Raw genomic sequence first — 12,100 nt, forward strand, 5'->3', positions numbered from 1 at the left:
TATACTCACTATCTTATTTAATTACTGTAACAAGTCTATGAAATAGGTACTTGCATGCCTGTTTTACAGATGAGTGCATTGAAGTTTAGGAAGATTTGTTTGCTTCAGATGATTAATGAGCAGAGCAGTGGCACTCAGATTTCAGATCTAGGCCTGATTCCAGAACCCAGGTCCTTAAACGATTCATTCATATTGACTGTCTGCTACCTCCTCACCTTTCCAACCTGAGGATCAGAGAGATCAGGAAGTTTGCCAGATGCCACCCACACAATTAGCTTAAAGCATTTCTATGGCAAGGGTGCAGGTAGTGTAGGTTGCTGTCTTTGGGGATTTTTCCAATTTATTAGATCACCAATTGATAAAATGTGTTATACAGATAAATGAGGAATGTTAAAGGCAGAGAATGGGACCCAGATGTTTCTCAATGATGAAACACCTGTTGGTTTAAGGTACATCCCATGATTTGGGAGTTTATAGGGATCATTAGGAACCAGAGCAGATGAAGCAGTGTGATATAAAAGAAAGGGGCTCTAAGATCTTGTCCGTGACTAACATTACTGCTCCAGGCCCTTTTTTCCCCCCTCATATTTATTGAGGTGTCACCAATAGGTGGTTTTTGAGATCTTTAGTTAAGGCAGTGGATTCTGAAGCCAGACTGCCTGGGTCAGAATCCTTGCTCTGCTGCTTACTAGCTCTATGAGAATCTCTGAGCCTTAGTTTTATCCTCTTTAAAAATGAGGACAATAATAGAACTCACCTCATGTCTTGAAAATTAAATGACTTACTCCAGTTACCTTAAAACAATTTGTAGCGTGTAATTAAGTGCTATGCATATTATTTTACGAGTGCATGCTTAGTTGCTCAGTCGTGCCCAGCTCTTTGAGACCGTTTGGACTGTAGCCTACCAGGCTCCTCTGTCCATGGGATTTTCCAGGCAAGAATACTGGAGTGAGTTGCCATTTCCTCCTCCAAGGGGTCTTCCTGACCCAGGGATCGAACCCATGTCTCCTGCATTGCAGGCAAATTCTTTACCCACTGAGCCATTGAGGAAACCCATTATTATTTGATATGTATTATATATTGGTCTGTGGATCTATTGGCAAATAAATCATCACCACCATTATCGCTTCTATTTTGGAGGTGCATGGAATTCCCTTTTCTTTACCTTGCCTGCCAGGTGAAACTCCCATTTGTTTTAAGAGATGTAGCTCAAATGTCATCTCTTCTTTCAAGCCTGTGACTATTCCAGGGAAAATTTGTTCCCTTGTCTGTGCAAACATGTATATTTTGTATCTATCTCTTACAGCATTGGTCATATCATTACATCATTTTTTTGTAGATATGTCTCTCTTGCTTACTATTCCATGAATTCCTGTACCTAGTACACTGCCTGTCACATTAGTAGATTGTCAAGAAATGTTAGATGAGTGAATGGCAGTACAGAAATAAGATTTAACTTCGAGTTCATCTATTTTCCATTATTTTTCCTGAAATCCAACAAAATGAATCCAATATTAGAAAATGAATCTAAAGCTTGAGATAAAAGCAGTAATCAAACTTCTGGGAAATTTTTTATTCAATATATATTTATTGAGGTTCTGCTGTATTTCCAGGACTGAGCTTAGGGCCCACGTGTTCAGTGAGTAAAACTTCAAAAGGGAGCATTATTAATAGTTACTTGGAGTGACAGTTACATAACCATGATTGCCCTAGACAAGTGGGATATATGATTACTCTTATTACAGGAAATTTATACTGTAAAGAGGAAGGTTGTCCAGAAATAACCCTCGGAGTTCAATCTAGGTTGCTTGGACAACTCATTATCTGGGCAAAGAGAGTCTCTTGCACTTACATGAAGCACTTATGTATTTCACATAAGCTCAGTTCCCTCAGAATTGATGATTTTCTCCTTCTAACACTGGGAACAAGAACATCAAGGTCCTCAGGTGTTGGTCAGGTGGCCTTCCTGACCACTGTAGTAGCTGGCTTCCTAAATCCAGATTTTCCTGACATTAAGCAGACTGCTTATTTTCCTAGTGGTGATTGCTTTCACACTTTGATTACAAGAAGTGAGACCAACAGAGAGGATGCGGTATCTCTCTGGCATACATATGTCCACTGCTGACCTAGCAGTGGCCAGATCCCTGGGTGTAGTCCGAGGAAAATGAGGAGGAGCCAGGCTTTCATTTCTGTTGTTACCTAGAAGGTTCCTCTTACTCCAGTAAAGCCTGTTTCTTAACTCAGACCATGTGGTATTAGACAATTTATTTTGAATTCTGTTGAATGCAGAAGGTTATTTAGAAGAGGTTCTCAGTATTCAATACACTATGTGTGTCAGGAAGCATTTAACAGGAGGCTTCCTGTGTACTGTTTTGGATCTGTCATGAATCCTCTGTCTCTTATTAATTCCTGAATATTCAGGAATTAAGAGGAGTTGGCAAATCGCTCCCAGGGCTGAGGAATGCATGCATTTCCTCTGTTAGTTTTTCCATACGGTGATAAGTAACTATTTATGATCCTCTTTATGAACCATACAGTAAAAGTGATTATTTACAACCCTCTCTCTGATATGGATTGCCTTATGATAATTTGTAAGTCTGGACATTTGGTTTTTATCTTTGCTGAAAATAGCTACCTTGTAAGACAGTATATATACCCACACTATGTTGAATTAAATACCTTTGCTCCATCAGAGCTTGGGTCCCCATGTCTGTCTATCTGTCTTTCTTTCTTTCTTTCTCTCTCTCTTCCCGGCTAATTCTCTGGAGTGTAGAAACCCGTCGTGCTCACTCTCCTGCCCGGTCTCTTCTAAGACCCTTTCGAGAAGGCGCACTGTGCCTTCACCCCCTCGAGAGGGCGCTCGGTGCCTTCCTGAGTGACACAAGCTCTGTGTCAAGAGCTTTATTGGTTTTCTGCATAAAACAAGGAATGTCAGCCTCTTTCTCTATCTCTTTTACTTTCTTATTGTCAACTCCAGACCACCAGGTTCCGGTCCATTAAAGGACCTCAACATATGAGGAGTTTTTGGTTTGTGTAGTTGTACTGGGAAACTGGGAAAGTGTTTTAAGTAGTGGAGTGGAATGATCTAATTTACATGTTCAGAGGATCATTCTTGTGGCTGTGTGGAGAATATATTATGGGGGAAAAGATTAGAAGTAGAGAAATGAGTTAAGAGGCCATGAAGCAGTTTAGAGGAGAGATCGTGGAAGTCTGTACCAGGATAGGGGCAGTGGAAATGGAAAATTATCTGTGTTAATCATGTTAGCCACATTCAGAATGTATTTATGCATGTAAGGTTTGAAGGTGGGCCTTCAGGATCCTAATTAAATGCTCACTTAGATTTATTAACTGGATTACAAGATGGTGGAGGAGAAGGACGTGTGCTCATCTTCTCCTGTGACGACTCCAAAATTAGAACTTGCTGTTGAACAACCATCAATAGGAGAATGTTGGATCCCACCAGAAAAAGATACCCCATGTTCAAGAGCAAAGGAGAAGCCCCAGCAAGACGGTAGGGACAAAATCATGTTTAGAATCAAATCCCATACCCGCCAGAGATGCTCGGAGGGCTCCAACAAAGCCTTGTGCACACTGGGAAACCCCACAGAGACTGAGCCAGACCTGCCTTTTGAGTGTTTGAGCCTCTCCTGCGGGGGTGAAGGTCAGCAGGGGCCCGCTGCAGGGCCAGGGGCTCTGGGAGCAGCAGACCTGGGTGTGGCGTAAGCCCTCTTGGAGGAGGTCACCATTAACCCCACCGTAGAGCCACCAGAACTTACGCAGGACGGGGGAAACAGTCTCTGGGAGGGCACAACAGAACCTTGTATGCACCAGGACCCAGGAGAAAGGAGCAGTGACCCACAAGAGACTGACCCAGACTTGCCTGTGAGTGTCCAGGAGTCTCTGGTGGAGGCGTGGGTCAGCCATGGCCTGCTATAGGGTTGGGGGCACTGAGTGTGGCAGTGAGTGCACAGGTCCTTTTGAAGGAGGTCGCCATTTTCTTCATTACCTCCACCATAGTTTGAAAGTGAAAGTGAAAGTCGCTCAGTTGTGTCCGACTCTTTGCAACCCCACAGACTGTACAGTCCATGGGATTCTCCAGGCCAGAATACTGGAGTGGGTAGCCTATTCCTTCTCCAGGGGATCTTCCCGACCCAGGAATCGAACCGGTGTCTCCTGCATTGCAGGTGGATTCTTTACCATCTGAGCTATCAGGGATTTGGCCCCAGGTAAATAGCAGGGAGGGAACATAGCCTTACCCATCAACAGAAAATTGGACTAAGGATTTACTGAGCATGGCTCCGCCCATTAGAACAAGACCCAGTTTCCCCCTCAGTCAGTCTCTCCCATCAGGAAGCTTCCATAAGCCTCATTCTTCTCCATCAGAGGGCAGACAGACTGAAAACCAGAATCACAGAAAACTAACCAATCTGATCAAATGGACCACAGCCTTGTCTAACTCAATGAACCTATCAGCCATGATGTGTAGGGCCACCCAAGATGGATGGGTCATGGTGGAGAGTTCTGATAAAACGTGGTCCACTGGAGAAGGGAATGGCAAACCACTTCAGCATTCTTGCCTTGAGAACCCCATGAGCAGTATGAAAAGGCAAAAAGATAGGACACTGAAAGATGAACTCCCCAGGTTGGTAGGTGCCCAATGTGCTACAGGAGATCAGTGGAGAAATAACTCCAGAAAGAATGAAGAGACAGAGCCAGAGCAAAAACAACACCCAGTTGTGGATGTGACTGGTGATGGTAGTAAAGTTCAATGCTGTAAAGAACAATATTGCATAGGAAACTGGAATGTTAGGTCCATGAAGCAAGGCAAATTGGAAGTGGTCAAACAGGAGATGGCAAGAGTGAACACTGAATATTTTAGGAATTGGTGAATTAAAATGGACTAGAATGGGTGAATTTAACTCAGATGACCATTATATCTACTAGTGGGCAAGAATCCCTTAGAAGAAATGGAGTAGCCCTCATAGTCAACAAAAGAGTCCAAAATGCAGTATTTGGGTGCAATCTTAAAAACGATAGAGTAATCTCTGTTCGTTTCCAAGGCAAAACATTCAATAATCACACTAATCCAAGTCTATGCCCCAACCAGTAATGTTGAAGAAGCTGAAATTGAACAGTTCTATGAAGACCTACAAGATCTTCTAGAACTTACACCCAAAAAAGATGTCCTTTTCATCATAAGGGACTGGAATGCAAAAGTAGAAAGTCAAGAGATACCTGGAATAACAAGCAAATTTGGCCTTGGAGTACAAAATGAAGCAGGACAAAGACTAACAGAGTTTTGCCAAGAGAACATACTGGTCATAGCAAACACCCTCTTCCAACAACACAAGAGAAAACTCTACACATGGACATCACCAGATGGTCAATAGCAAAATCAGATTGATTATATTCCTTGGAGAAGCTCTATACAGTCAGCAAAAACAAGACCAGGAGCTGTCTATGGCTCAGATCATGACTCCTTATTGCCAAATTCAGACTTCAATTGAAGAAAGTAGGGAAAACCACTAGACCATTCAGGTATGACCTAAATCAAATCCCTTATGATTATATAGTGGAAGTGACAAACAGATTCAAGGGATTAGATCTAATAGAGTGCCTGAAGAACTATGGATGGAGGTTTGTGACATTATACAGTAGGCAGTGATCAAGACCATCCCCAAGAAAAAGAAATGCAAAAAGGCAAAATGATTGTCTGAGGAGGTCTTACAAATACCTGTGAAAAGAAGAGAAGCTAAAGGCAAAGGAGAGAAGGAAAGATATACCCATTTGAATGCAGAATTCCAAAGAGTAGGAGAGATAAGAAGGCCTTAGTGATCAATGCAAAGAAATAGAGGAAAACAGTAGAGTGGGAAAGACTAGAGATCTCTTCAAGAAAATTAGAGATAGCAAGGGAACATTTCATGCAAAGATGGGCACAATAAAGGACAGAAATGGTATGAACCTAACAGAAGCAGAAGATATTAAGAGGTGGCAAGAATGTACAGAAGAACTATACAAAAAAGATCTTCATAACTCAAATTACCACAATGGTGTGGTCACTCACCTAGAGCCAGACATCCTGGAATGAGAAGTCAAGTGGGCCTTAGGAAGCATCTCTGTGAACAAAGCTAGTGGAAGTGATGGAATTCCAGTTGAGCTATTTCAAATCCTAAAACATGATGCTGTGAAAATGCTGCACTCAATATGCCAGCAAATTTGGAAAACTCAGCAATGGCCACAGGACTGGAAAAGGTCAGTTTTCATTCCAATCCCAAAGAAAGGCAATTCCAAAGAATGCTCAAACTACTGTACAGTTGCACTCATCTCACACCTAATAAAGTAATGCTCAAATTTCTCCAAGCCAGTCTTCAACAGTATTTGAACTTCCAGTTGTTCATGCTAGATTTTGAAAAGGCAAAGAGATCAAATTTTCAACATCTGTTGGATCATCGAAAAAGCAAGAGAGTTTCATAAAAATATCTATTTCTGCTTTATTGACTATGCCAAAGCCTTGTGTGGATCGCAACAAACTAGAAAATTCATCAAGAGATGGGAATATCAGACCACCTGACCGGCCTCCTGAGAAATCTGTATGTAGGCCAGGAAACAACAGTTAGAACTGGACATGGAACAACAGACTGACTACAAAATTGGGAAAGGAGTATGTCAAGGCTGTGTACTGTCACCCTGCTTGTTTAACTCATATGCAGAGTACATCATGTGAAATGCCAGGCTGGATGAAGCACAAGCTGAAATCAAGATTGCCAGGGGAAATATCAATAACCTCAGATATGCAGATGACACCACCCTTATGGCAGAAAGCAAAGAAAAACTAAAGAGCCTCTTGATGAAAGTGAAAGGGGAGAGTGAAAAAGTTGGCTTAAAACTCAACATTCAGAAAATTAAGGTCATGGCATCTGGTCCCATCACTTCCTGGCAAATAGATGGGGAAACAATGGAAACAGTGAGAGACTTTATTTTGGGGGGCTCCAAAATCACTGCAGATGATGACTGCAGCCATGAAATCTTTTAATTTAGTACTTGCTCCTTGAAAGAAAAGTTATGACCAGCCTAGAAAGCATATTAAAAAGCAGAGACTTTACTATGGCAATAAAGCTAGTCAAAGCTGTGGATTTTCCAGTAGTCATGTATGGATGTGAATGGTCATGTATGGTATTCTCTCAGCTGACTCTATTCAGGGTCTCCCAGCTGAAAAAATCTCAGCTAAGAGTCTGGAGGTCCCCTCTACACACAGCTCTCTCTCTGGGAGTGGTATCATATTATAGTGCCCTCTCTTCCTGCCTGAGTCCTAAACTATCTGTTTATAGTTGCCCTAATACTCTGTCTTCATTTAAAAGATAATCCCTTTTAAAAACACTTCTGGAATGACCTAGTCTGCAAATTATTTTTGCCAGTGCCCTGACTTACCTTACTTACTTTGGTCTTTTACTGAAAAGAATGGTTGAGAGCAAGTGTGTGATCTTAGTATTCTTTCTAGGTATCTGCAGCCTGGGTTGCCACAATATCACAGCTCTAGTATTGATTTCTCCAACAAACTGCAGGCTTAATAGAATGGAAATACATGTGGTTACTTGGTAGACCATGGTCAATGTATATTTTGGAAGCAGCCTTTAGTAATGCTATGGTTTTAGTTATAGTATGATGGTTCTACTATTTATGTTAAGAAATGAGAATAGTTATAACTGTGGGCTCATAATTCATATCACTGATACCTGATGGAATGATGGCAGAGATGATGATATTCAACAAAGTCATTTGAGAAATCGAATTCTGGTCACCAGCTAATGAGATATACATGGAAGCACACTGTCCTGGGAAATTTGTAAGGCACTGTTTTGGTTCACAAAGAGTGTCTGTATGTTTTTTGGGTCAGCCTGAATTATTACTGACATGTCAGTACAGTGCAGGCCCTCTGAAAAAATCCATCCTTTGAGCAGCTTTTATGATACTTCATTATTGTTATCATTTAAACATTCAGGTGCTTAAGAATTTCCAATGTCATGGCTCCCTAGAGATGAGCTTGTAGCCCCTTCATGTGAGGCATACTCTAAGAAAATAAGAAAAGAGGCACTAAGAGCCACTCCATTTAATTCTGATCCAGGACCATTGACTCTGAATTTTTCCTGTTTTATTAATGTAAACCTCCCTCCAGGATGATTGTGATAGTGCCATATGGTGAAATTCTGCTATTTCCCCCTTTTGTATGTGTTCCTGAGTCGTTCCTCCTGAGTGATTCTGTGTGACCCTTCTGGTGACCCACCTTTCCACTCTGGGTTTCCACTCCACTTTCCACTCAGAGCCCTACTACCTTTGAAATGGAGTCCAAATCGTCCATCTTCTTGTGACTCATCTCTTCCTTCTCTGCGTGACACTGGACACTACTCTATTTGCATTTTGGCAAAGAGCTTCTGAGTTTAGATCATAGATGGAATGTGACAAATCAAGTCGTCCTCTGAAGAGGACAGACTAACCTGAAAGAGCCAGAAGAAGGTTTGCTGTGTTATGTCTACAACAGACCAAACTGGGCAGAGATAAGAGACAGGTACAGAGAAGCAGCAGGTAGAGGTGATTAACAGGAATTTCAAATCAGGAAGAGAATGTTTCTCAATGGAAAGAACAAAGATCAGGTCTGCTGAACAGCTAACATGTTGAGACTCAGCAATTTGGGGTTTCTGGTTCTGACCGCCATTCAGTTCATCCTGGGAATGCTGGGGAATGGTTTCATAGGGTGGGTCAATGGCAGCAGCTGGTTCAAGAGCAAGAGGATCTCTTTGCATGACTTCATTATCACTAACCTGGCTGTCTCAAGGATTGTTTTGCTGTGGATTCTCTTGATCGATGGTGTTTTACTGGTGTTCTCTCCCAAACTACATGATGAAGGGATAATCATGCAAATTATTGATGTTTTCTGGACATTTACAAACCATCTGAGCATTTGGCTTACCACCTGTCTCAGTGTCTTCTACTGCCTGAAAGTGGCCAGTTTCTCCCATCCTATGTTCCTCTGGCTCAAATGGAGAGTTTCCAGGGTGGTTGTATGGATGCTGTTGAGTACCCTGCTGTTATCATGTTGCAGTGCCATCTCTCTGATCCGGGAATTTAAGATCTATTCTGTTCTCGGTGGAATTGATAGAACCGGGAATATGACTGAGCTCTTTAGAAAGAAAGAAAAAGAATATAAACTGATCCATGTTCTTGGGACTCTGTGGGACCTCCCTCCCCTAGTCATATCTCTAATCTCCTACTTTCTGCTTATCCTCTCCCTGGGGAGGCATATGCGGCAGATGCATCAAGACTGTGCCAGCTCCAGAGATCCCAGTACCGAGGCCCACAGGAGGGCCATCAGAGTCATCCTCTCCTTCCTCTTTCTCTTCCTACTCTACTATCTTTCCTTTTCTGTTTTAACATCCAGTTATTTCCTACCAGCAACTAAGATGATTGCGAAGATTGGAGAAGTAATTACAATGTTCTATCTTGCTGGCCACTCCTATGTTCTCATTCTGGGAAATAGCAAGCAGAAGCAGATGTTTGTGGCGATGCTCCGGTGTGAGCCTGGTTGTCTGAAGCCTGGATCCAAGGGATCTGTTTATCCATAGAGCATCGTGGGGTGTGGGAGGGAGCCTAGGATTCCTTAGACCTAGGAGTCCTTAGCCAGGATCACAGGGCTATTCCTCACCCTCCTGTGGCACCAATTCTGTAACTATTGCTTCATTCCCTCCCCCTCGGGGACATTTCTCATGGCCTCTCCTTTTGTGGTTGCTTTAAAGAGGCTGAAATAGTCTTTGGAACATGTAGACAAGGAGTTGTATTTTAATAAGTATCAACTCAACATAATGAGCTGATTACTAGCTTTAAGTTCAAGTTTATACTGACAGTGATGTAGTGAACTAGAGGGGAGAGAGCAAAAAAAGCATTGTAGTCCCACAGGCTCGGGTTTGAATTCTGATTCAGTCCGTTTTTCAAGACTTCTTTTTGGCCTTAGGGGAGTTACTTTAATTACCTGTTTGATTCTGTCTTTCCCCATTTTAAAATGCAGACTGTGATACTGACTTCACAGGGTTTTAGAGATTCAGAAGACAGTGTGAGCTGTCATTTCAGCACAGTGCATTGTGTCAGGATTATATCAGAATTAGAGGAGAAGGGGGCAGTTGAATGGCATCTCTGACTCCATGGACATGAGTTTAAGAAAACTCAGGGAGATAGTGATGGACAGGGAAGCCTGGCGTGCTGCAGTCCATGGGGTCACAAAGAGTCAGACATGACTGAGTGACTGACCAAGAAGGAAATCTGTAGGTGGTGAAGCTGTTACTGTAACAGTGAAGTGTGCCGCCGCAACAGTCGCCACAGGAGACCTGCTTCCACAAATCCATTATGTACTGACAAGCAGAGAGATGCAAGTCAAGACCCTTGGATACTAGGTTCCAATCCAGTCTGCTGGTTAAGTCATTTTACTCTAATTTCAATAGTCCTTTGCTTTCCTTTATCATTTTGCTGAAGCAAATTTTCAAGTAATTTTTAATTTTTTAGATTGGTCAAAATGTTCAAGCATTTAAAAAAAATTATCCTAGATGCATATCTGTTTTTAAAATGTCAGAGTTTTATGCAAAATAAGCGGTTTTTATAAATGTAATCACTTTTATTTTAATAAAATTATGTAGGCTTTGATTTCATTCCTGTCACTGAGCAGTGCTGACAAGTCAGTGAGAATATTATTGCTTGGGATCTCAAACTTGTAAACATATTTAGGACACATGGCAACTCTAAATCTGGATTTCTGTCACTAATGGACCTCTCAGGTGTAAAGTTTTGTGGCTAAAAATGTAGACTAGATGGCCTGAGCTCAAATCCTGACTCAGACCTTAACAAACTGAGTGACCTTGGGGATGTTTCTTAACCTCTATTTCACTTTCCTCATATAGTCAAAGGTATGGTTTTTCCAGAAGTCATGTACAGATGTGAGAGTTGGACTTTAAAGAAGAATGAGCGCTGAAGAATTGATGCTTTTGAACTGTGAACTGTGGTGCTGGAGAAGACTCTTGAGCATCCCTTGGACTGTAAGATCAAACCAGTCAGTCCTAAAGGAAATCAACCTTGAATATTCATTGGAAGGACTGATGCTGAAGCTGAAGCTTCAGTACTTTGACCCACCTGATTCGAAGAGCTGACTCATTGGAAAAGATGCTGGGAAATACTGAGGGCAGGAAGAGAAGAGGGTGACAGGATGAGATGTTTGAATGGCATCACCAACTCAATGGATGAGTTTGAGCAAATTCTGAAAGAGTGAAGAACAGGGAAGCCTGGCGTGTTGCAGTCCCTGGGGTCGTAAAGAGTTGGATGTGACTTAGCACCTGAACAACAACAATATGTAAAATAGAAATAGTATTTTCTTGATAGATTATTGAAAGCAATGAGTGAATCAACACATGAAAACTAGAGTCCCACATGGAGTAAATCAGTAAATACTGCTATTATTATTGTTTTGTTCTTGTTTTGTGAAAGAGGTTACATTCTGATGTAGCATGAAGAATTAGCACATTTCTTAGCACTTTGTCATATGTAGCCCAAAGTGAGTTTTCAGGTTGTTCTGATTTATACATTCATTTTCAAAATTATAGAAATAAAATGTCTTTTGGTCTGTATTGTCTGCTTTCAAATTGATATTTGCCTCTTGGAGGTGCTAGGAAAATTCCTAATTCTGACATAAAGTTCTCTTTCAAAAAGGTGTCTATTGAAACTTAAAATAATGATTTGTTTCTTAATGAAAATCTAATTTGGAGGAAGAAGGAATTTTCCAAGAGGGTGTAGATACACAGAGAGAAACAAATGGGGAAAAAAAGCTAAAAATATATAGAGAAAAATCGTCAGTGGAAATAATGATTTAATATTCATGCATAATTCACTAACATAGAAGGATTCTAAAAGGAGAACTTCTGTAATTAAAAAATCTGTGCTTCTTTTCAGCACAGGGAAGTTTAACTGTGGAAAAACTGCGGTCTCAATTGATATATGCTTTATTCACCTTGAACCCTACTCTTGGATTTATCCTCTCTTACTCTTGAACACTTGTTCTTATTTCTTG

General features: G+C 41.4%; 1 protein-coding gene across 1 annotated transcript; it reads left to right on the plus strand.

The window, feature by feature from the left end:
- Positions 1 to 8,566: 8,566 nt before the first annotated feature.
- TAS2R3 (taste 2 receptor member 3) lies at positions 8,567 to 11,658 on the plus strand. The gene has a single exon (XM_040260019.1). It carries the CDS (start codon positions 8,667 to 8,669, stop codon positions 9,615 to 9,617), a length of 951 nt encoding a protein of 316 aa, XP_040115953.1. The 5' UTR covers positions 8,567 to 8,666; the 3' UTR covers positions 9,618 to 11,658.
- The last annotated feature ends 442 nt before the right edge of the window (positions 11,659 to 12,100 follow it).

The sequence above is a fragment of the Oryx dammah genome, unplaced genomic scaffold (assembly GCF_014754425.2).
Source record: "Oryx dammah isolate SB20612 unplaced genomic scaffold, SCBI_Odam_1.1 HiC_scaffold_18, whole genome shotgun sequence".
Lineage (NCBI taxonomy): Eukaryota > Metazoa > Chordata > Mammalia > Artiodactyla > Bovidae > Oryx > Oryx dammah.